This window comes from Chelonia mydas, chromosome 7, assembly GCF_015237465.2.
Source record: "Chelonia mydas isolate rCheMyd1 chromosome 7, rCheMyd1.pri.v2, whole genome shotgun sequence".
NCBI classification, from domain to species: Eukaryota; Metazoa; Chordata; order Testudines; family Cheloniidae; genus Chelonia; species Chelonia mydas.
Window position 1 is genome coordinate 70,273,569 of NC_057853.1, and position 26,266 is coordinate 70,299,834.

The window sequence follows — 26,266 nt, forward strand, 5'->3', positions numbered from 1 at the left end:
CACCCACCAAACCTGGCAAGCACATGTACCCGAGGCTAGGCTTGACACTAGCTATGCAAAAGGGGCAAGGAATAGGTGGGTCCAAAGCCTTCATTGCTCCTGCTGGGGTAGCTTGGCTCCACGTGGCCCCTAACAAAAGGCTATGGCTCAGTGCCACACTTTAGCTAATATTGTATTAACAACACAGCTATCCAGAACTAACATAGCAATTAATAAACATCTCATAGGAGCACTAGTCTTTATTCTCTAAACATCAATAGACCCAAAGGTGTAACTCCCATTATTTTGTTTTTCACCATAAAGCCACTAATCCCAGCTTTTACTGCACATTGAACAACTGAATTCATTAATATAAGAACAGCCATATAGGGTCAGACCAATGGTCCATTTAGCTCAGTATATTGTTTCTCACAGTGGCCAGTGCCTGATGCTTCAGAGCAAATAAACAGAACAGGGCAATTTTGAGTGGTCCATCGTCTGTTGTCCAGTCCCAGCTTCTGGCAGTTAGAGGTTCAGGGACACCCAGAGCATAGGTTTGCATCCCTGATCATCTTGGCTAATAGCCATTATCCTCCATGGACTTATCTAATTCTTTTTCAAACCCAGTGATACTTTTGGCCTTCACAAATCCCATGGCACTGAGCTCCACATATTGACTGTGTGTTGTGTGAAGAAGTACTTCCTTTTGTTTGTTTTAAATCTGCAGCCTATTAATTTCATAGGGTGGCCCCCAGGTTTGTGTTATGATTTTATTTTTCTTGAGCCATTCACCTCCCAATAACACTCATACACACACACAAGTATTTGGACAGAGCTGATAGCATATTTTGTGGAATGTTGTAACAAATATGAGGTTCTGTTTGTACCACTTCTGAACTGTAGATTGTTTTATGAAACTTTGTTATGAAAAGCAGATATGCATGGGGATCTTCTCTGAGTTAGCAGGGGTGTGTCAGGTCTCTGCCAGGCTAGAGATAGGGTGAGTAATCAGCACTCAACAATGGTCTACTCAAAGTAAAATACACTGGGACAAATGTACCTACCTGGGAGAAAACATTTCCTCTTTTTGTCAGAAGTTGGGGAGGAGGCTGGAAGTAATGGAAAATTACCAAAAGGCAGAAAAGAAGCAGATGATCCAGCAGGAGTCTATAAAGGAACTCACAGTGGGGGATGGGGGGGGAAAGAACCATTTTTCACTAGATTAAGAAGAGGGAGGCTGCTGCAGGGGCAGGGTCGGTGAGGGTGATAACAGATGATACCCCAAGACCTCCCATAGGGAGGGTTGAGCTAGGGAGGGACATTGCATTTAGGATGTTCTGTATGATCTGGACTCCCCTGGGCTTCAGCTGTTAAGTAAAGAGCATACAGATATTAGACTGGGTGGGGAGGGTGTTGTCTGCTTTACAATTACTGCGTGCCCCTGAGAGCATTAAACTGTAAACCACAAACATCATCCCTTTGGGGTGGGGTTGTGGGAGAGGGCCGTGTTCCCGTCCTGGGGAGTCGGAGGAGTCAGCGCTGGGCCGAGCGGGCCAGGCAGGACAGCAGGTTCTGAGGCAGTGCCCCCTTGCAGGGCCAATGAAGGGTGTCAGCGCCGACCAGGGCCTGGCCGCCAAACGCTTCACACCGCTGCCCCAGGCTGGTGCCTGGCCTGCTTATGTGGTGGGGGATACAGGCCAAGCGGCCGGGCCCTCTTGCTCCCTAGAGGGCGGCCGAGAGCTCCAGCTTTCCCCAGCAGCAAAGGGAGGGTGCCCTGCAAGTACTCAGCACACCACAGGATGAGGGATAATGGCAAGGTGCTTGACCCAGCACCAGCCACAGGCTTCTCAGCCTGAGCAAGGCCTCCTTGACCTCATTCAAAATGGCTGTCGCTGATGGCTGCCTTTACCACATCCAAAATGGCTGCTAATAGCTAGGCATGCCCTCTTGCAAGATGGCTGCTAACGCCCCAGATCCTGTCAATGGTTCCCTCGCTCCCAGGCAAGATGTCTTCCAGAAGCTTCCACGGCCGAATTAAAGATGGCTTCTTTGCCCTTATTCAATATGGGGCAAGTACCTTCGCTGCCCAAATCTAATATGGCAGTTGAGCGCGCTGTAGCCAACGGCAGTGTCCCGTTTTAAGATCACGCGAGAAGAGTGAGCCACTCGGCTTTGCTGCAGACGTCATCACATGTGACTTAGCTCGTGACGCACAATTTGTGCTCGCACATCAGGCGTACGGCATAGAACGCAGTGGCGGGGCGTAGCGTGGGCGCTGGGAAGGTGAGCGGTCTTGGAGCCGGCTGTCGGCCCGCGCCCCGTGAGCTTCCCCCACCTGCTCCGGCCCCGCTCTCAGAGCCGGGCAGCGCGCTGCGGGGGAACTGTGCCTCCTGCCCCGCCAGCCGGGCGCCGGAGCGCCGTGCGGGAGGGGACACGAAGGGCCCTGGGGGAGGACGGGGGAGCTGTCACTCTTGCTGTGTCGGGGGAGGGCCCTGGGGAGAGGGAAGTGCCATGGGAGTTCCCACGGGATGCAGTGAACTATCTGGCCAGCGGGGGGGGGGGGGAGATTTTTCTCTAAAATAAGAGTAATCCTGGGGTAGGAATGACACTGGGGAGAGGCCGCCCCCTTCCCAGGTGTGGAACAATAATTCACTCCCTTTTCCCTGTGACCTTAGCTCTACTGCCCCAGCCCGAATGTGCACTCAGCCTTCTGGGGGATGTATTTTGTGAACCAAAAATGCAGGTTGTGGGGAGTGTGCTGAACAAGAATTTCTTTTCAAATTGTACACCTCATCATTTCAGAACTCTCTCCACCTAAAAACAGGCTGGCCAGTTTCTTGTTTGTGTTATTTTGGGTAACTGATGGTCTAAGGCATTTAATGCAGATTAAAGGCTCACGTTTCTAGTTATAACTTGTATTTTTCTTTTTACTTAGAGGCTTATGAAACCAAGATTTATCCCAATATTGTGTGGTACATTTATTCTCTCAAATGACTGTCAGTGGCAATCCATGTATGGCAAATGACAGTAAAAGCCTAACCCTTACATATCTTGGATAAATTTTCACTGGTCATATATGTAATACCATTTAAGCTACTAATAAGGTACTGGTATGCTCTGTGAGAGTTAGGTGTTTATGCCCACGTGAGCGATGAATACACTGAAATACAAAGAGGCTATGACTTGCTTGTAACAAGTTGGTGGCAGTTTGGAAACAGAATCCAGGACTCTTGACTCAGTCTGTAGGTTTGGTTGATCCCATCGCTATTTAAGAAGTGTACTAGCAAGGCTTCTGTGTAAAAAGGCTTTCTGGATTAGAATTTGTGTCCTATATGATGTCATAGTGATGACCAAACTGTTTTCTTGCCTCATGCTCTTTCATAAAAGATGATCTGAAACGTTACTAGGATTTGTTTCATTCTGTTGATAACCTACCAAACTTCTGCTCAAAGTTTTAATATATAAGACTTCTGAGAGCAAGTCTGTTTTGAAAATTAATTCAAAGCTGTGTGTCCTGTCCCAAATAATCTTTAAAATTCTGAAAATTTGTCATAAATTGCGTCACTTATCAGCCTTTTAGAGAATGTAGTAACACAAAAAACAAAAGATTCTCTACTGGTTTCTGAAAAACTCTTTGTAACAGTGGCATTTCAAAAAATTCACTTTGTTTTGTAGCTGAGTTATGAACATCTGCTTTGCTTTACTTCTTTTGAAATTGACTCATTTAATATTTATATTATGGTAGTGCTTGAGGGCTCAATCAGGTTAGCGCTCTACTGTGCTGGGCATTATATAAACAAAGACCCGGTGACTGTCCCAAAGATCTTACTCTAAGGGCTAGTAGAAACTTTCAGCTGAATTCTAAAAAATAGCTGTGCTTGTTCTAGTGTGCGTAAATGCAAATAAAATTGTTTGTATTTTTTGTAGGAGTCTGAAATGAGGCTTAAAACTGTACTATGCATCCTTTTGGTGCTACATACAAATAAAAGCAAATTGGTGTCTATGAAAGTGTCAAGTAACTGCGATAGCGTATTCATAGCTTAGTTTTATCTTTATAGAGAAAAGTCATACATATAATCTTTTGTAGTAGAAAAAAATATTTTTCATGAAAATAAGTTGGTAGTTCTGGTAGTACTAGTAAAGCATACAGTAGGTTGACTGTTGTAAATAAAACTGAGTTTGTCTTGTATAGGTGCTTTAATCTGTGACCTTGGTGGAGTATTAAGATGAAGCTAGTTAATTGTGTTCTTAAAATTATTTAAAAAGAGCTTGCTGGTGGTGGGGTTGTACTACACATCACTTCAAAGCACTTCAGGTGATATTTTGATTTAGTAGTCCACGTATGTGATAGTCTTCGGTAGTGCATTCTATTTCCAGAATTTAGGGTGGGGTGAATGTTTAGCAGGAGATTTAGTTTATTTCTTAATATCAGAAGTTAGTTGCCACAAGGTCTCGAACCTGCATTTGGATTGCCATTAGTTATGAGCACACGCAAGATTGTTCAGATATGTTAGAGGAAGAGAAACCTTCCCTCTTCTCTGGTGAGCATGTGGTATGAATAAAAATTCTGGCATAGGAAATCAAATCCTTGACTTCCTAAACTAAAGAGTGCACTGTTCAACTCGCCTGTGTCTGTACTGACTGTATTTAACTCCAGAACACTTCATGTAGTGGCTCGGTTCTTTTTTTTTTATAGTAGTTGATCATAAACAAAACTTATTTTTTGTTACATAACTGGCAAATCTTACTGCTTTATTTGTGCTTTTTGTGATACAATAACCAAATACTAAAGCATCACTTCTCATGCCATTACAGGAATACTCATTATTGAATCAATAGCAGCAACCATGCTGGTAGCAAGATTAGCGTGTTTATGGACGCTGCCACGCCAGAGTCTCCGTCCTGCGCTTACACAGACCTTCCCAGCTTTAAGGAATTCCAGCATAAAAGCGAACCGGTGGATCTTGCAACCTAACCGGGTAAGGTAGCTTTTTTTAATTTGATAAGGATTGCTTGTACAAAGGATGTCAAATTAGACCATTGAGGCCATTTCCATGTTTACCAAAAGACACGTTTTTATCTGCACCAAAATGTAAGTGAGGTAACTGAAATGGAAGGCCCAACTTAATGGGACGACAGCGCTTCAATGTCTTACTGAAGCAGCAACCTGCTGTAAAGTTGTTAGTGGCAAAAAGGTTATTTAACAGTGGCCCAAAGATGTAAAATGAATATTTTACTCTAATTGGGACTCGCTTGTTAGAAATCTTGGCTCAGAAGACTAGAATGGAGTGGTATTTCTTGCATTGTCTGCACAGATTCCCATTTAAATGTCATGTGCATCTTGAGCATCCATGCTCAAAACTCTTGAACAGCAGCAATCATTGGAGGTGTGCTCAGACCTTGCCTGTCCTTATGTTTCTCTCCCTCCTCTCACCCTATGCGATTCAAGGACTTATAAGAGAGCATACTCCCCCAGCCACTTAATTCCTTCTGGCCACTGGAGATGACAAGCAGGAACTCTACAGTATACGCAACTCCTCAGTTGTTCCCCTCTCCTTTAGCAAAGTGCAGAACTTTTTTTTTTATACAAAATATTGTATTGCAACAGTGTTTGAGTTTTGCACCCATTGGGCATTTAGCCTTTAAGGCTACGCTGAGCCTTTCATGAGCTGATACTTGCTCATTTAAGCCATGTCTGACATCAAACCACACTTCTCTGATAAGGCCTTGTGTCCTCCTCCAGTAGTAAATGTATTCTCTCTTTTGTCGTGGGGATGCAAGTGTTCCTCATTGTTGCTCTGTGTGCACATCATTCACCAACCACACACATCAAGCTTGGGTAAACCCCCTCAGATCTCTCATGTTAGTGGTGTGACAGGTTCGATCACAGAAACCTCCTTGGGACTGTCACCTGATGTGCTGAGACTACCTCTGAGCCCATTTTCCCTGCCAGCTTGGGACTTCAGAACCCTGCCTTGTTGAGCCAGACACGCTAGCCTGCTGCAAACACAGACCCAGGTCTGAACCACATCCCCAAAGCTGCAGACTTAACTGAAAACAGCTTACGAAGTGCTCCTGTCTCCAGCACCCAGATACCCAGTTCCCAAAGGGATCCAAACCCCAAATAAATCTGTTTTACTCTATAAAGCTTATACAGGGTAAACTCATAAATTGTCTGCCCTCTATAACACTGATAGAGATATGCACAGCTCTTTGTTTCCCCAGGTATTAAGTACTTATTCTGGGCTAATTAATAAACAAAAGTGATTTTATTAAATATAAAAAGTAGGATTGAAGTGGTTCCAAGTAGTAACAGACAGAACAAAGTAAGTTACCAAGCAAAATAAAACACAACAGGCAAGTCTAAGCCTAATACATTAAAAAACTGATTTACAGATGAAATCTCACCCCCAGAGGTGTTCCAATAAGCATCTTTCACAGACTGGACTCCTTCGCATCACAAGTGGTGTCTGGGAACACCTTGTCTTCTGGCACTGATCTCTTGGAAAAGCCTGCACCAGTTTCTCAGTCTTATTCTGGCACTACACTGGAAACTTGCAGTGTTGTAGCAATGTTGGGCTCAAGATAGTACAGACAAGATGGGTGAGGTAGTATCTTTTTTTGGACCAACAGAAGTTATTACCTCCCTCACCCAACTTCTGTCTCTACTACACTGGAAACACTAGTGTAGACAGGAATCGGGCATATTTACCATTGTGGCCTGAGTAGATTTAGAAACAACTCCATTTTAAAATTCTTTCACCTGTCTGTATCACCAGGGGTATATTCTCCCCCACCCCCTCCAAAAAAAAATTGCAGAGTTTAAAAAAAATTGGGTTGAGGAAAGTTTCCGATTAAGCACAAAGCAAACAGTGTTTTTGTCTCCCGGATTTTTATTGTGGCACTTTCATGACCACTAAAGTCCAGGTTATTTCAACTAAATTTTAAATATCCTCTTTTTGTGCACTTTGGGTTTGTTTTGTAGATTATGTGCAACAGTGCATCTTCTGTACTATATCATTGTAAATTGCTTTTTTTTTAAAAAAAATGTTAAATTCTTAAATGCTGATACCTATTAGAACAGAAGTGATATATATGTTGCTCTCACAAGTATAGTTAAATTTCTAGGGTCAACTTTGACTACCACTCCTTTCCTTATGTTTTCTAAATCTGTGTTGAAACAGTCCTGCAGAATATTTTGATTTCCTAGGTGCTTACAGCCCATATTTAGGAACACATCGTCATGTGCGGATTAATAAAGCCAAGAGAGTGTAATGGCTTCAAATTTCCAGGGGATGTTTTAACCAGTGAGAGCCAAGGATCATAGAAATCATAACATTTTGATTTGCTTGTATTTCAAAAATTTGTTGGCGTTTATCTTAAATCTCTTCTTTTAGACCTTCCCTGCCATAAAATCTTAATTTATGGGCCCTAATTCTACTCTTGCCCTTCAGAGTAGAGTTTAAGGATTCAGGTGGTACAATGTGAAGAAGGTTGGAGTACTGCTATAACTGCTTCACCCAAAACAGTGATCAGTTTGAGTTCGGTCTCCACGCCTTTCAGTCTGGCCTGTTCACAAGCACATAAGCAGCAAATATTTAGCTTTATTTAAAGCCCAAAAAAAGTGTGTTCTGGCCACTTACAGGGCCAGTGGGCAGCATGGGAGGTTTGAGCTTTTTCTCAGAATAAAATCATACTGTCTGCTCTGCCAGTATTCATATATTAAGATACAATTGATATTTTTGTAATTTAGTGTAGTCAGTGTTAGTGTGTCGCACAGTTTGAAGAGGATAATGACACCTGAGTTAGAAGGGATCAGTTATATTTAGATAACTCCTTTTTAATTATACTATGTTATTTTGCTGTTCATTGAAACAGATTTTTCCATTACTCTGTAGGTACTGCTTGTAAATATGTACATCTTTATTGTTTTAGTATCTATTTAACTGGTTTCCCTTTCTGTCTGCTCATAACAGGGGTATGCCTCCAAAGCAAAAATGGGTGTGCGGCGTGGAAGAACTGGCCAAGAAATTAAAGAAGCAGCCTTTGAGCCAGCAATGGAAACTGCATTTAAAGGTGAATAACCATTCTACTCAAGTATTCAGAATGTTTGAACACCAACTGTAAAGCTATTTCTAAGAAATAAGCTTAAAATCCTGGATCATTATGACTTACAATAGAGTTTGACTAAGTATCAATTATGCTTTTGAAAACAAATGTCTGAAAAATGGGTTTCTTCACTTCTCCGCAACATTTGATATTGCGAATACCTCCAGTAGCCATGGAGCAATTTGAGTTCTTCATAGTCATAACCATTGTGAAGTATGTGGAAATTCCTGAACTTGAAGACCCTCTCTGTCATTCATATGTCAGTAGTAAAGTTTCTTAAAAAGTTAAATATATTTTTAAGAAGCGGAGATCTATTTTTATGTGTAGGATTCATATTTCTATGGCCTTGCAACATCCTTGAGGTATTGCCTCTATTTTATAGATGGATAATTGAAGGCAAAAAGGTTAAGTGACTTTCCCAAGTTCATGTGCTCATATAGTGAGTCAGTGACAGAATTCACATCTCCTGATACTCTAATATTAGTGTGGGATTGGTGCTGGGGGGGGGCGAGGCGAGGCAATGGAAAGCAGGAAGATAAACTGAGCTCTAGTTCCAGGGTCTGCTCGTTAGCTGATCAGCTACTTTGAGCTTGTATAATTTCAAAATATAATTCTTTGCTTCTGAATTGGCAAGGTTTTAAACAATCACTTCATGTGACTAAAGAGAACTGTGCCAAATTGAGCCCTGGTGTAAACAAGTACAGTTCAATTGAAATCACTGGAACTGGTGCCAGTTTACAGTACTATAAATTTAGTGGCAATTTATGGCTGTTAGTAGTGGTTGACTCTATTATAGTGGTTCTCAAACTAGGGCTGCCAGTTGTTCAGGAAAAGCCCCTGGCGGGCCGGGCCAGTTTGTTTACCTGCTGCATCGTGGGAGCCGCGATTGGCCGAACCTGCGGACGCGGCAGGTAAACCGGCCCGGCCCGCAAGGGGCTTTCCCTGAACAAGTGGTGGCCCTAGTTTGAGAACCACTGCTCTATTAGATCAGCTTGAGGATTGAAGTCTGTTTTTTTTTTTTTTTTTTTTTTTTTTAATGGAAATCAACACTTCTTTGGATGTAGAGAATGGTCATCTTCTATTCTAAGAGTGAATGTTTGTCTTGATACCTTTAGCATTGCGCTGCATAGCTACTGAAAGATCAGTCTTCCTGTGTTTGTAGTTAGTAAAGTGTACAATGATTTTGAATTTAATCTGCTGTCACAATGTACACAACACAGATGCCAAATGCGTGACTTCAGATATTCAAGAAGTTCAAAACTCTGCTTTTCTAAATATGGCTTTGCCAGATAGACCACAAAGGGGTTACTGTTGAGTAGCACATCTAGTCCAGTACACACATACCCAGGTTTGTTTTATATTAAATCTTTTTCATAAAACTTCCTTGAGAGAAACTATAGTTTTTCCAATAAAAAACAAACCATGCAACTGGAAATATCAACGGTTGCTACTTCTCACTTTATTAGACAGTTATCCTTTACAGCAGTGTCAGTAACATCTAATTTCAGGTCTTTCTGATGGATAAAAAATTGTTATAACTGTTCTCAATGAGAGCAGGTTTAGAAGGCAACATTGAGAGGGAAGGGCAAAAGGGTAAGAGACCTGAAAGGCCTGACTTTTTTTTTTTTCTTTCCCCTCTCCTGTTTTTAATGAAGAAACTTACCTAGATGATAGGCACATATCACTAACCAGTTAGTGGGTGACATTGTTTTTGATTTTTCATTCTGGGTTTTTATTCCAATTACTGTATAGTCTTAGAAATGGCTGCCTCCTGTTGATAAACTTAAAATATGTAACATTTATCTATTGATCCACATAGCTAGCTATAGTTTGAAACTGCATCATGTAGCAGTACAAGAGAATTTGATATTCAGAGGGCATCTTTGTTCCTCTCTAAACTTGGTTTCATGGAAGAGAAACAAGCAGTGTGGATGAGAAGCTCCTATAAAATAATGATAGACTAACAGGTAACATTTTCATTTGGACATTAAGAATGAAGAGGTTTTTATAAATCTTGAGGTTTTGCCCTTCCTTATCAGTTGTTATATACACAATTAAACTGAAATTAGAAAACTGTCTATCCCAGGACAAAACTCTTACAGGAATATCAATATTTTTTTTCTGTTGTGCAGTGGACCAGATGGGAAGATGGATTGTTGCCGGAGGGGCTGCTGTTGGTCTTGGAGCTCTATGTTATTATGGAATGGGAATGTCAAATGAAATTGGAGCCATTGAAAAAGCTGTGTGAGCAAAATACCAAGCTTATTATTTCAAATCAAGGCTAGAACAGTTGAAACTCACCCTTATTTACACATGAACTTCTCTCCCAACCAGTCTCCTTCTGTGCGTGCTTACTCTTTATGACTTTAAACTAAAAAGAGAAACCCTAGTTTCTTGCAGAAAGCATTGATTTTTATATATAAACCTGGAAACAAATTTTGGTAAAGCTTTGTGATTAAATGCAATTTGGCTGATTGCTGCTATAAATATCCCACTTCCTATCTTGCAAATACTGTTAACTTTGAAGTATTTTTGCTTCCTGCCCCATCTCAAATGGTATGCATCTGTATTCTTGTCTGGGGAATGTCATGAGTTAAAATGTAGGTGGATGTTCTAACTTCTGTGAAAGTGCTAGTTAAATCCACATTATCTAGGGTTCCTCTGAGACCCTGTTCAGAAAGCAAAAATAGCTTCTTGAATTCACCAAGAGCTGTAAGAAAATATAAACGTTGTAAGCAGGTCATAATTGTTCCCTATCTACCTGTCTCTTGCAAACACTAACTTACAAAAAGTGTTTGCCCTTGGTATAACAAATTTTGTTCCATGTCTACAGCGGGGGTGGAGCATCCTAGCTAATGATGAAGTCTTCAAGCGATAAATCCTATGTTAAAGTTTATGAATGTGTGGGCTTAAAATAAGAAAATCTTGCTCAGTTTTGTGATAAATTTACTAGGTTCATAACAGAAAGATAGGGAAGAAGTGGTATTCCAAGCTCCACGCATTCTTGCTTCAAGTGACATCTCACTTTAACATCCTATTGTGCCAGTCTTCTAATACAATTGACAACCTTCTCTGTTAACATTCAAATACCTGTCATTCATTTACCACCCATTAAGATAAATGGGGAACAGATTGCACTTTTGAGATGTTTTCGGGTTCTCTGCGGACTTCTGGGGAAAATAGTAACTTTGTAAAAGGGAACGCGCATTCTTTATTAAATGTCGCTAACTGGTGGAAATTCTGTCTTTGTAGTTCTTTAAACATAGTAGTACAGAAGTTTTTCCTATCTAAGGTTATAATTTCCAGGGTATTCCTTATCTCAAAACATAGCATGTATGTCATGTGATGATACATTGCTCTGGTGACTTAGCAACTTGTGACCATTTCATTAAATTACTTACAATTGTTAGTACATAGACTATGGGTTTTTCCTTTTAGACAGTTTTAAAACCTATAATATACTTATTCACATCACTCTTGCCTTTTAAATAGTGATAGAGTAAGATAGATACTTTACGGAGACGGGGTGAAAGGAATGCACATAGGAAATGTGAAACTGGTCTGTTGTAGACTAGCGTAGTTCCTTGGAAACAACATAATTTTGTGCATGGTGGAAAAGAAGTTAACAAATTAAGACCTGAAACATGATATATTTCATGACAAATGTCTCTAAACTGAATATTGCATGCCACTGTGTAAGATGGATCTCATTAATCTTAAATATTCATAAGTTTGATTGTGCCAGAACTAAGAATAACTGGTGAGATCAATTAAAACATGAAAAAATAGCAACATAATTGTTCATAATTTCATCTCTTTCAGTATTTGGCCTCAGTATGTGAAAGACCGAATCCGTTCTACCTACATGTACTTTGCAGGAAGTGTTGGTTTGACAGCATTGTCTGCTGTAGCAGTCAGCAGATCTCCTGCACTCATGAGCCTCATGATGAGAGGTTCTTGGCTGGTAAGGTTATATGGGCTTTCTCTTTAATCACCAGAAAGATTAGTGTTAAGAAAACTGTTTTGAAGCAGAACTTGGAATCTTGGGGGGTGAAACTTTATGGGTGTGTCTAGTTGTCTTAAAGCAGCCCCAATCACCTGGTACCAGCAATACAGGGTTACATAATTCTTTGAATAAAGCGCATCTACAAACTTCTGGTCATTGATGTGGGCAGGGAAGATGAGAAACTTCCTCCTACATCAGAGGTGGGCAAACTACAGCACACATCCAGCCCGCGGGACCGTCCTTCCTGGCCCTTGAGCCCCCGGCCCCTCCCCTGCTGTCCCCCCTTCTCCCAGTGACATCGTCGCGCAGACAGCGCTCTGGGCAGCAGGGCTGCGAGCTCCTGCAGGGCAGCGTGTCTGGCTTCTGCCGGGACATGCTGCTCTGAGCGGCATGATAAGGGGGCCGGGGGGGTTGGATAAGGGGTAGGAGGTTCCGGGGGGCAGTCAGGGGACAGGAAGCAGGGGCCGGTTGAATGGGGCGGAAGTTCTGGGGTGAGGGGAGTCGGGACAGGGAACAGCGGAGGGTTGGATAAGCATGGGAGTCCCAGCGGCGTGTCAGGCTGGGGCAGTCAGGGAGCAAGGGGGGTTGGATGGGTCGGGGGCTCTGAGGAGGACAGGAAGTGGGAGGGGGCGAATGGGAGTGGGGACCAGGCTGTTTGGAGAGGCACAGCCTTCCCTACCTAGCCCTCCATACAGTTTTGCAACCCCAATGTGGCCCTCGGGCCAAAAAGTTTGCCCACCCCTATCCTACATGAACTAGGGCAGGGGTTTTCAATAGGTGGACTGCAAGCCAAATCTGGACCCACCATACACTTTTGAACAGACACTGACATCTTTTTTTTTATGTACTTATCGTTACTGGTTTTTTTATTATTTTCTCTGGAGTCTGGATCTTGATTATAACTTGTCCAAGAAATTTGGACCTTGACAAAAAAAAAATTGACTATCTCTGCTCTAGTGTAAAAAAAACCTGACTGATGACAGGTGATGACTACCTGACCGATGACCACCTGAAAGCAGTTAGAGCTCAGTGGTCTGACTGTTCAGTCTCCTCTTAAATGCGTCTCAGTAGTTAAGCTAAATACTAGTGGTGTCTGGAAAAATTCTGAGGAAACATTTTTGTTGGTAGATAATGATTAGTCAAAATTGAAATGTTTCAAGGAAATGGTTTGGCATCAGTTAACTTCCAACAGAACACTGGCAGGCTGAAGGGGAGCTTGGGAAGGAGCCTTGAAATTTGGGAGCTGGCACTTCCAGGTTTTTCTTCAACCCACCAGACACCCTGGAAATCCTAGTAGCTGTGAAATTGACATGATGATCAGTTTGGTTGTTGCTCACCACTTAATTGTACTGGTGAAACTGGCCAGACTCTTGGTAAGCTGACAAGTATCTGGGGAGCATGTTTTGTTTTGGCAATGCGATGTCTAAATATTTCCAAAACAGTATAGTGGGATTTCAGTTCCACAAAAACTTTTGAGTTTTTGCCTTTTGGTCCTGATTTGAGGATAAAAATTTTGTGAACACTCAGAAATTTTCACAGAACTGAAATTCAGTTTTCTAGTCAGCTCTACTAAAGACCCAGTAAAACTGAAATCTGACTTTAATGTGCTGCAATCTCTCACAAACGTAACAGGAATATTTGAAGTAAGCTTGTAGCGGTAAATCCTATTTTTAAACTAACCAGTATGATACTTAGGTATTCATAATTTTACATGTGGCTCCCTTTTTAGGTAACTGGATTTATGGATAACCTCAGACTTAAACTGGTCTGAACAAGATCAGTTTCTCATGGCTAGATGGTTTAACAGCATAAAGTAGTAAAAGCTGAAAATAGTCTGCTTTAAACACTCTTTAATAGCTATTTTAAAGTAATTTAGAAACATTTAATGCGAACAAATTGAGTAGTGGTAAAGTGTCATAAAGAACTGAAGGTTTAGTTATCTTAGCTAAAACATGCATAACTTAGTTATAGTTAAACTGTGGCTAATTTACAATACATAACTTGGCAATTAGAATGGTGATAAGATTAAACTAATTTTACTCCACAAAGTGCTGAATATGGTTTTATTTTAAACATTTTGTTTCAGAAATATCGCTAAGGGCACATTATGTATGGTAGAGGGAGCTATTGCTAATTATCTAATCCTTATAAAAGATGGCTTTATGAAGAACATCAAAGAATCCTAACTAAACATACATATATAAACTTAAGTTCGTTTTCTGTTTAAATTTAGGTATTTGCATGTCAAGAGCCTAATGTGTGCTAGCTAATATTGCTTGTTAAAATAGTCTATTGTGGTCATGTAAAAGTTTCTTCAGCTGGTCATATTGAACAATTAAGCATAGTTTAAAGTTGGTGAAATATTAAAGCTGTGGCTTCTGGTATGAAACTGACCTATCGCATCAGACTTGACATATCTGATCAGACTGTCATCAAAGGCTGCATAAACCTACCAGTGGCCAATAGCTAACTGTTCAAAGGCAGGTCAAATGACTTCCTGCTGCCAAAACGATGCCTAGCTTGCCTGCTCATAAGTTGATCGGCGACATGCACAATTATGAATATGGTATTTGGTTTTCTGAGGCCAGGCTTGTTAATCTTGTTTATCCATTTGCATCTACACATGCTCTGTGGATGTCCAGCCACCTCCTTAGGAAATCTTGTGTATGCATGTCCTCCTGCTTGTTCTTCCCTGTGAACGTGCACACTGGCATTTGTAGGTATATGACTAACTGAAAACTTGGTATTAAAATGACATCTGTACCAGATTCTGCAAATTCATTTATCAATTGTGCATAATGTAGTGATGACATTCAGGTCCAAATTTTCAAATGTTCATGCTGGTGTAAATTCTGTTCCTGGGAGAATTCTATGCAATGCAGAATTCCACAGAATTCCCTGTTTATCCGGCAGAATTTCTGGCTGCCTCTCAGGGCCGCTGGATTTTGCAGAGCCCAGCTCGCAGTGAGCAGAGTGCCCAGCCTGGTGGGGCTGGAGGCTGCATGCTCTTTGATTCTCATTCTCCCAGGATAGGAGAGGACCTGGGAGATCCAGCCAACTCTGGCAAATGGTGAGGAAGGGCTGGGCCGCACCATACCATGTTCCTCAGCAGGACAGTAAAGAAGTTGGGGTAGTAAAGGCTCTGGGGGTGCTGGTGTCTGGGCTGGAGGCTGCCCCGTGGTTGAGCTCTGTGGGGAGGGGGATGCTGGTGTCCCCAGAGTTCTCTCCAGCACCCACCCACCCCCCACTGAAACTGGGTTTTTGTAAGGGTGTCTTTAACTCTCTACTCCTGGGGGGATCTTTTTTGCTCTTGTCTGTACTGTTGACAGGTATTTTGAAACAAATTACCAAAATAATTGGAACTGGAGTGATTATGTTGTGTTTTGACAAATAAAATTGCGGAATTTTAAATTGTCTGCAGAATTTTTAAATTTTTGGTGCAGAATTCCCCCCAGAGTAAAATTCCAATGAATGTGCGCATACAAGAGAGGGGGAGAGCAGAAGACATACATTAAAAGCAGCGGCTGGGTATCGGAAGAGCATGTGTGCTGAAAGGGATAAATGTAGATAATTAGACAAAGTAGAAGGCATAGCTACAGCCAGCCATGTTTAATCTATTTACAGAATTGCCCCAAGGTCCATTTAGGCATGTCATAGAGATGTGGTTTTGGCAAGAGCAAACCAGAAGTAGCCGCTAATGGTCTCAGTCAACCATCTATTAGCTGCTTGGCCACACGCTCCTGTTCAAGCAGGAAGCAGCTAGACTGAGCACGAGGGGAGAGACATACGGTTTGGAAACAAATGGGAGCAGGGATAGATGGTATTTGGATGGGGCTTGGGGCGAAAACATGTACTAGGAACAAGAAACAAGTAATGCTTAAATATTTTAAGTAAATGAAAGGTCGTAAGTGGGCATACAGTGAACCATCAGAGGATATCTTTAGAATCACCCAGTTAGCTGCTTCTGTGTGTGTTTTGTTTTTGTTTTTTTGTTACCTGGCATATCTTGTACTGGACAGCTTTAGACACGCAGCACCAATTGGTATGCCACCTGGCTTGTACAGTCCTAATATTTTGTGGGTTAAAAAATGCACTGACTTCACTGGGGTCTTGCCAGAGTAAGGACTACTGGATTTGGGCTACTGTGTGAAGTTTAGTTGTGTACTTGAGTTAATTGTGCTTTTACTCAACTATGTGCAGCTTTCTGCTCTTGAATCTTTGAGAAATAATTGTGCATAGGAGTACCACTGAGTTTTAGGCTAGTAAAAAATTAATATAAAAATATTTCAGAAGCAGAGTAGAGAATTTTGTACATCTCAGTGTGCTCTTGAATTCTTATATGGTAATTCTTTATATTACAGGCAATAGGTGCAACTTTTGCAGCTATGATTGGTGCTGGGATGCTGGTTAGGTCAATATCCTATGAAGGTAATCCTGGTACTAAACACCTTGCCTGGATGCTTCATGCTGGTAGGTGCATTTAATCTTCTGTGTGACAGTATCTCAGCTACTTAATATGAAATATTATGTCTGTGGTTTTGCTGAAGATAAGCCTACTTTTAAAGGAAAGCAAGTTCTTAGTCTCCCAAAACTTTAATGAAATAACTATTGCTTTTGGGGAGGCCGTAACTTCATTTTAGCTCCTTTCATTCCTGTTCACAGCACCTTCTGTGTGGCTGTTAATGAAATATTCTTTAATGTATCTTCCTTACATTGGCTGGGGCTTATAGGTGAGTTGTGGAGATGTCTTTTGCCCCAAGTACATTGTGTAGCATTGAGCTGCTTTGACATCCTTGTTCTCTTAAATATAAATGGATTGATAACAGATCCTCTGTAACGTTGCTGCAGGTATTGGTATTTGCCGTGCATTTTCTCTCTTGCTAATATTCATTAAATGGTACTGGGGATATCTGGATTCTGCAAGCATGCCTTTCCACTTGAGGATTCCTTACCCTCTATTCACTGTACTCAGCTGCCACAGAACTGCCAAGGCTCTGATTCAATCTAACCATTTCCCAAATCTGTTCACTTTAATAGAAGCCAGAACCTGGGCTCCCTCCCATGATGGTTAAGTAAAAATGGAGGGCCTGGTGGCAGCCTGGAAGCTCAGACTTCATGATAGGATTCAGAGGGTACCTGAGCAGTTGAAAGCTAATAATCCAGATTGACTTTACCAGAGATCCTACAAAGGTCAAAGTTTGGGGTGATTTCCTCTGCCCACTCTATGCTTGACCAGTGAATTTATTGAGCTTCAGTTCAGTAGCTCAGTAGGAACATAGAAATTACTGGTCGGTTAGTGGTATGTTGCCGGTCATGTTGGAAGTCCTCATGACTAATCACAAGGCTGTTTTCAGCAGAGCATCTGCTGAAAGATTGTGATTATTTGCATTCATTATTAATAGAAAAAATGGTACATAAATGTTTCCATTATATTAAAAATTAACAATTACTTTAGACACATCATTGGTAATTGAAAAAGCAAAGCCATTCCTTTGTTTGTTGAAGGGACTTCCTTTTTACGAAGCATCTTTCAACTTTATTTTTTAAGGAATTTTATGGGCTCCCTTAAACATATTTTTGAAAATTTTAAAAGAACGACCCCAAAAGGAATGTTCTGCTCCCTGTTGATTTCTTTTGGAGCCCTTTGAAAACACCCTGCAAAAGAGCAAATATGCTCAGACTTACCCCTTCTTCCTCTCGTGCACATTGTTTCTCTATTTCTTACTTCCTTTGATTTCATTGTCAGAGTTGCTAATACAGGTAAAGCATGTTCTTGAAGAGCCTGGGGAAGGCTTTATTCCTTCCACAAAACAATGAAACTGACAGTACAAAAATGAACAAACTCAAATGAACAAACTAAAGAACCGAAATACTTTCTGCTTGAATCTTTTATAGTGATCTTAGGAGTTACAATGGTAAGAACAGTTAGGTGGAAATGTGGTTAGTCAAATGTGTCCCTTTAAAGAACTGTAATTTTTTTCTTCTGTGAGAATGCATGTTCAAATCAAACCTGCAATATATGTCACATTAGTAAATTAAATTACTTGCATCTTCTAGCTGTCTTTTCAGTTTACCTCCTGAATGATTGCTTTATGGTTAGCTTGGCTTTATAAGTATCATATTGGTACTAACCGCCTCATCAGCAGTCCTATGTAATCAAGTTGTATGAGTCAATGTGCAGCAGATTTCTGCAGTTCTGTTGTGGGCAAGTAAGGTATCACTTGAATTGAATTTTTTTTTGTGCAAATGAATGTACCATTACTTTTGATCTATGATAATAGTTTAACATTATAGTAACATGCAAATGACTGAAGTAAGCCAGTCACTCACCATGTTGTCACAATATCATCAGTGAACCATCAGTGGATCACTGGGAAGGGGTAGAGCAACACCAGTTATATCCACTGCGATGTGAGCTACCAGCTAGTTGTGTACTTTGTGTGCAGTATTCATTCACTTTTAAATATAATGCAGCTGGTTTCCTGCAACTTGTTTGTTAATAAGGTCTGTCCTCTAAAGACCATCTTCTCTTAGGGAACAGAAGTGTCTCAGTAGAGGAATTGTAATTGTACTGTTCACAGTATGTTATCAGGAAGAGCATTTATCCCCTTTCTCCTGCTTTTTGTAACTTCTGAAAGGTTAGTATTTGACCTATTAAATGTCCACACGCTCAATTCCCTGTCAGGGTGGGCATTGAAAACACACTGTTCTGAAACACTTTCAGTGTAAGAAGATATGGTTGATGAACTTCATTCATATCAAGCAGATTTTTAACTTTGGTTAGAAATCTGATAAAGAATTACGCATGTCTCACTGAAAAAGTATTAACGGGTTCAAGTGACGCTGCTGCTTACTTTCAACGCAGTTTCCATTAGAAACCTTAATGCTGCGTTTGCAGTTGTCTGTGGATTTCAGACATGCTAATGTTAGTATTGCATATGCATAACTACTGTGTTTACTAGCTTGTGTAGGACCTAGTATGGTGTTTAAGATCAAAGGACTTGACATATACAGTCAAGTCTAATACTGTTGCTGTAGAGGTAGGCCAAATTCTTATAATACACAGTGCTGTATTTGGGAAGAGGGATTCCTTTCTGATGCTTTTGTTGCTCGCTTTGTACCCTGAAGCATGTGACTTGATTGCATAGCTGTTCCTAATGTCAAGAATTCTCTCCTTTTTTCAAAATACAGCTACAACTCCAGCTTCCTGTGAAAATGCATTTCATAGGCTGACGGTACTGTCTGAAGCATTTATCAGTTCAAGATATACTTGTTGCTGAGTTTGAACAGGCCTTGTAATTGTCATCAGCCAGCATAAAGACTGCTCTTTTTTATGAACTGTCCTTCATAATTAAATGAATAGTAACACATTTCATCTAAGATCTAAGTTTTGTGGCATTGTATTGAATATTTTCTGCCAAATTCTGCATTGGCTTTTCTTTGTGCAAACCGATTGAACTCAATAAGATTGAACAGAGTGTAAATCAATACAGAGTTTGGCCTATTGACTCAGTTATGTGGCTGAAAAATACCCTATTGGGATAGGGCATTTATCTTCAGCCATTCAGTATATATGGCATTAAACATAACTAAATTTCCAACCTTGCTTGTCTTTTTCTTCACTTAGGTGTTATGGGTGCAGTGGTGGCTCCTTTGACCTTGTTGGGTGGTCCTCTGCTGATCAGAGCTGCCTGGTACACAGCAGGAATTGTAGGAGGTCTCTCTACTGTGGCCATATGTGCACCAAGTGAAAAGTTTCTGAACATGGGAGGACCACTGGGAGTAGGCCTGGGCCTTGTTATTGCTTCGTCAATTGGTAAACAAAATACTGTTTTGATGTTTGACTTCTAAGTGTCTAAAACTGAGCTCACCTAATTATATCTTTAATACAGTGAGACTGGCCCTGACTGAGAAAGGAACACCCAAAAGTACCTAGCTAGATAGTATTTGCAGGAGCTGATATCTTCATAGATCCTAAAGCCAGAAGGGACCACAGTGATCATCTAGCCTGACCTGGATAATAGCAGAGGCCATAGAACTTCTCCAAAATAATTCCTAGAGCATATCTTTTAGGAAAAACTTCCAATCTTGATTTAATTGTCAGTGGTAGAGAATCTACCATGACCCTTGGTAAATTGTTCCAATGTTTAACTCTCACTGGTTTTGAATTTACACCTCATTTCCAGTCTGAATTTGTCTAGCTTCAGTTACCAGCCATTGGATTGTTATACTTTCTTCTGCTACACTGAAGAGCCCATTATTAAGTATTTGTTCCCTATGTAGGTACATGTAATCAAGTCACCCCTTAACCTTGTCGTAGACAGGCCGCAAGTTTGTTTTTTGCTTTTTTAGTCTGGCACCGCAGCAAATTGTCAGCATGTCCCTGTTTTAAAATAATGTTTTTGCTGTTTTAAAACCACACTATAAATACTCTCAGTGAAGAGTACTGATAGACATGGAGTTCATGCATTTTTTTTAAAAAAGTCTAGGATAAAAATCCATCTGATTAAAGTTTCAGTAAACTGTAACATGGCAAAAACCTGCAGTGGTGTCTTCTGGTAACAAATATTAAAATTGACAGGTTAAATGTGACTCAGATTAGTTACTGAATATTTTTTCTGTGTATTCTCTTTTTGTAACATACCTGCTTGAATTGCTCTGTGAAATGGTCTGACATAGAAGTTTCATATGAAAATAACACCAATTAGGTGGGTTTTGTTTCACCCTCTAGGTGAAAAGATACTTTAAGGAAACTTGTGAGAGGCTTACAAGTTCTAACTATTTAAATTTTAACTTAAGGCTAGACAGTTGAGCATTCAAAAGTCACAGAATGTTGAAGTGAGGGTTGCATGTGTGCCCCATTGCTCTTCCGCGTTACGGTACAGTCTAATCATGTGATCGAATAGTGTTTAAAAAAAATTCTAGATCATACAGTATTCCAGCTATTGATTAATCGCAGTTAACTCACGCAATTAACTCAAAAAAAATTAATTGCAGTTAATTGCACTGAATAGACTACAAATAGAAATTTATTAAATTTTTGGATTTTTTCTACATTTTCAAATATATTGATTTCTATTACAACACAGAATACAAAGTGTACAATACTCTTTATATTACAAATATTTGCCCTGTAAAAGTGATAAAAGTATTTTTCAGTTCATCTCATACAAGTACTGTCGTGCAATCTTGTTGTTCTGAAAGCGTAACTTACAAATGTAGATTTTTATTGTTGCATAACTGTACTCAAAAACAAAACAATATAAAACTTTCGAGCCTACAGGTCCACCTGGTCCCACTTCTTGTTTGGCCAATCGCTAAGACAAACAAGTTTGTTTACATTTATGGGAGATACTGCTGCCTGCTTCTTATTTACAATGTTACCTGAAAGTGAGAACAGGCACTTTCGTAGCTGGCATTGCAAGGTATTTATGTGCCAGTTATGCTAAACATTCATATGCCCCTTCGTGCTTTGGCCACCATTCCAGAAGACATGCTCCAATGCTGATGCTCATTTAAAAAAAAATAATTCATTAACTACAATTGTGACTGAAGTACTTGAGGGAGAATGGTATGTCTCCTGTTCTGTTTTACTCGTATTATGCCATATATTTCATATTATAGCAGTCTCAGATGATGACCCAGCACATGTTCGTTTTAAGACAAAACACAAAGAAGATACCAATGTCAGATTTCTAAAAATTTCTACAGCACTCAACCCAAGGTTTAAGAATCTGAAGTACCATCCAAAATCTGAGAGGAATGAGGTGTGGAGCATGCTTTCAGAAGTCTTAAAAGAGCAGCACTCAGAAACGAGAACCTGAACCACCAAAAAAAGAGAATCAACCTTCTGCACGTGGCATCTGACTCAATGATGAAAATGAACATGAATAGGTCTGCTCTGGTTTGGATCGTTATCGAGCAGAACCTGTTACCAGTATGGAGGATATCCTCTGGAATGGTCGTTGAAGCATGAAGGGACACGTGAATCTTTAGCGCATCTGGCCCATAAATATCTTGATACCAGCTACAACAGCGCTATGCGAACACCTGTTCTCACTTTCAGGTGACATTGTAAACAAGAATCAGGCAGCAGTATCTCCTGCAAATTGTAACCAAACTTATTTGTCTGAGCGATTGGCTGAACAAGGAGGAGGACTGAGTGGACTAGTACGCTCTAAAGTTTTACATTTGTTTTATTTTTGAATGCAGTTATTTTTTGTACATAATTCTACATTTGTAAGTTCAACTTTCATGATAGAGATTGTGCTATAATACTTATTAGATGAATTGAAAAATACTACTTTGCTTTTTTACAGTGCAAATATTTGTAATCAAAAATAAAGTGAGCAGTGAACACTTTGTCTTCTGTTGTAATGAAATCAATATATTTGAAAATGTAGAAAATATCCAAAAATATTTAAATGGTATTGTTTAACAGCACAATTAATCGCACACTTAATTTTTTAAATCGTGCGACAGCCCTATATAGTACTCTTGCAATTTTGAATAAATGTCACATCTCTTACTATGGTGTACTTGTACGCTAGAATCCATGAAAATAGCTGGCATTTCAGAAGCACCAGGAATGACATGAGTACTCTTACAGGATGGTCCTTCCATGATCATACACTGTAAATCATGCTATTCCTCAAATAATTAAGACTGTAACAATGCATAGACATAAAGGAAGGGCTTGCTTTTAACACCTTTTTTGCATGCTTATTCCAGGATCTGTGTTCCTGCCTCCTACCTCTGCATTTGGAGCAGGCCTGTATTCTGTAGCAGTTTATGGTGGATTGATCCTCTTTGGCATGTTCCTGCTGTACGACACACAAAAAGTTATCAAACGTGCAGAGACACACCCAGTGTCCATATATGGAGTAGCAAAGTATGACCCCATCAACTCGTAAGTATTATCCTGGGGTCAACACTGATCTGATTTTAAGACTATTTTAACTGATGATGATGTCCCTTCAAGCTATGCAGTAGTGTATAAAGAAAATGTACCTGCTTCCTGCAGATATTAAAGAGAGAAATTCACTTTGGGATATTAAACCTCAGTTTACACTAAAATGTACAGGATTATAGCCACATTATTTTCCAAATACAATATGAAAATAGTTAATGGGGATAAAACTATTACTGAAAAATACATAAGTACTCCATATGCCAAAAAATTAGGGGTTTTTTTTTGGTTTTGGGGGTTTTTTCCTTCTCTCAGCCAATGTTAGTTATTTCTAACAGTTTTTCTATGTGGGTGGGGGAAATTCTTTGTACTTGCTTTCTGAAACACTTTCAGCTCACATTCTTAACATGTTCAAACAAAGCAATTTTAGTTGTGTTGTAAGCTGTAAAATATCTTAGTTTATATAATATATCTAACCTTTTGTCATTGTAAATCAGTAAAACTTTTATGAGCGCTGTAGCTAATAGTAATATAGGGATTAATTGTCCTCAATAGGCCTATTATCAGATTGGGCTCTAACCTTCTCACTCTGTAAAGGTGTTTCTTCAATCCTCAGTTATATTTTTGAGTTGGAAAGGCATATTTCTGGTATCCTTTTGAACTAAGTTCAGTATTTACTTTTACGTAAATAACTGACCCTAAAAGAAAAGGGATGGGGGGGGGAGATGTAAGCTGTTAGGAGGAAGAAAGAAGGAAGCTACCCAACATTGTTCAAAACTTTGTTCTAAATCCTGGTCCCACTGAACTTAATGGAAGCTTAGTTGTTTTGGGCCAAATCCTAGTTCCAATATGTTTTTTAGCTACTAATGTAATGTCCCATGAGAAGTTACTGTGCATTTTTACCCATCTATAGCTTATTGCTTAACAAATTTGGTTGTCATTCCAGTTTCCAGAATGATTTAAACAAATATATAAATAGGAGCTATATGTCATAACTGAAGTCTTAATGGCAAATGAGTCAGTTTCTGCTTGTAATGGTCATAGTTCACTTCAGAAAAACAAGAATCACATACACAATGTAGTATCTTAAAAACCAAGTTGAGTGAGACACTTAGGTCCTCAACCTGATTTTTAAAGTTTCCTAATGTGATGTATTGACATTGAGTGAGTAGTGTTGCTTATAACACTGCTTATAGTAAGTTAAATTAACTGGCTTTCTGGGGTGTTTTTTTTTTTTAGGTGTCTGGGTATTTACATGGATACACTGAACATCTTTATTCGAGTGGCCACCATGCTTGCCACTGGTGGGAGTAGCAGGAAGAAATGAATTAAGATTCTTCTTTGCAACCATCTGATAGTTCACCAAACTCTGTCTGCTTAGTGTGTATGCCTAGTAAAAATTAATCTGGTGTACAAGCAGCTTTCATGTAGAAGTCAGAAGTTTGAAGCACTTCAGCATTATTAAGGTGTTTCAGTACAACATGAATCTCAAGGATACGTTTTCCAGTTCTTCTGAAAAGGTCAAATTTGGATTACAGTGCAAACACTTGTACGTAATTTGTGATATCTTAATGGGAAAGATATATTTCAGTAAATTATATTCTAAACTTAAGTAAATAAAACTAAATCAGTCTGCTTCTCTGAAAGGTTTGACAACATATTATTCTGTGACTATCACTTTTTGCATCTACCATAATTGCATAGTAAAAAGAAACTGATCTCCAAAATGGGGACTCAAGTATACAGAAAGGGGCACAAGATAACTCAAGAGACTGATATTGGAATATGGAACCTTGTTGTGCTTAAACAGAAAGTGGTGGTGTTGTCTGAGAGCTGTTGCTGCTATTGGCTGGCCTTTGGGTGACCTATCTGAAAGGAATTGGAGCTCTATCTACTAGAACTTGACTTAGTCTATCACAATTTGTGCCCTTGTAACATCTCAACTGAAATTTTAGAAAGGATTAGGGTGAGTACAGAGAAATACAAAGGCCTTGGAAAGGCAATGCAACCCTTCAGGAATGGTGGACAGTGGTAAAGAAGCTTGTGCTCTTACTTTGTCCTGTGAGTAAATAGAACTTCAGCACCTTTCCTGAATATACTTGAAAAATTAGTATTCAGTGTAGCTGTAATGTTTCGAGCATCCTTAATGTTCATTAGCTGTGTCTGTCTTTGCACTGAGAAGTTAAACATTGGGAACATCAAACTACTGAAGTGTTTCCAGAACCAAAAAATATTTAGGCTATAATGTGTGTGTTGGCCAATAAAACTATAGATTAACTTTTTAAATACTGAAATCAACTAAGTTGTTCTTTTTGGTGATGGCCTCCTGAGGTCTGAGCTCAGTGACTAGTCCCACTCTAAAATGTGTCTAATGATGGTACAGGAACAAAGGGAAGGTGAACTCTATTCTGCTTTTTTGACCTGTCTTCCAGGCCACAAAACCAAATGCTGTATACTTGCAAGTGCTTTTGCCTGTAATCCTTTGACTCCTCTTCCCAAATTGCTGTCATACAACTGGTATTTTCTTTACCATATTTAACAAAAATGTCCCACTAACATTGATGGTGAATTTCTACAACTGTTTCATTGTTTGCTCTAGTACCATACGTGGTTTGGCAAATACAAGTATTCTACGCTGGGAGACCAGGTAAGCCTGTGAAAATATTGGGCATAAGCTATTGCTGGAAATCCTTAAAAGTAAATGAGGCCTATGTAACTGCTGCTGTACTCATCCTTGTTACCAGTCCTGGCAAAGATCAAATCAGCAACTGAGAAACTTATTTTATCCTTTCACTGTACTATGCTGACAATGTGCTGTGCTTGTGTACTGATTTCTGAAACAATAAAGTCCAAGACCAACAGTTCATTGGTCTCTTATTTCTTCTTTCAAATGTTTATACTGTAGTACATTACTTAGTTTAGTAAGGGCACTGTAACTTCATCTTCCTCCTTCCTCCCAGTTCCTCGACTTATAAGAGAATTAAATGAACAGTGCCTACTCCTTGTGTGGAGTGTCTGCATAATTGTTTTGCAGTAGAGTCCACAATACTATTTTTCCAGATGCATTTTCTTCTCAATTAACACTATAGACAAGGACACAACTCTGTGGAATAAATGCTAGTATCTTTTACTCATGGTGTAAAGAAGTTTTTTCTCACCGTGTGGAACTACATGGTATAACTTTTGGTGTCACTAAATTTGAGAAGTGCTAGGCAACCTTTAACTAGACAGCACTATCAGCTTCACCTACAAGAAGGAGCAGT

The 26,266-nt window shown here is 39.9% G+C and overlaps 1 protein-coding gene across 1 annotated transcript; it reads left to right on the forward strand.

The window, feature by feature from the left end:
• Window positions 1-2,043: 2,043 nt before the first annotated feature.
• Window positions 2,044-25,867, forward strand: GHITM (growth hormone inducible transmembrane protein). The gene is made up of 9 exons (XM_007067241.4): window positions 2,044-2,262; window positions 4,795-4,958; window positions 7,956-8,055; window positions 10,221-10,332; window positions 11,911-12,052; window positions 16,456-16,564; window positions 19,722-19,910; window positions 22,826-23,003; window positions 24,243-25,867. Exons 2-9 carry the CDS (start codon window positions 4,827-4,829, stop codon window positions 24,328-24,330), a joined length of 1,050 nt encoding a protein of 349 aa, XP_007067303.2. The 5' UTR covers window positions 2,044-2,262; window positions 4,795-4,826; the 3' UTR covers window positions 24,331-25,867.
• The last annotated feature ends 399 nt before the right edge of the window (window positions 25,868-26,266 follow it).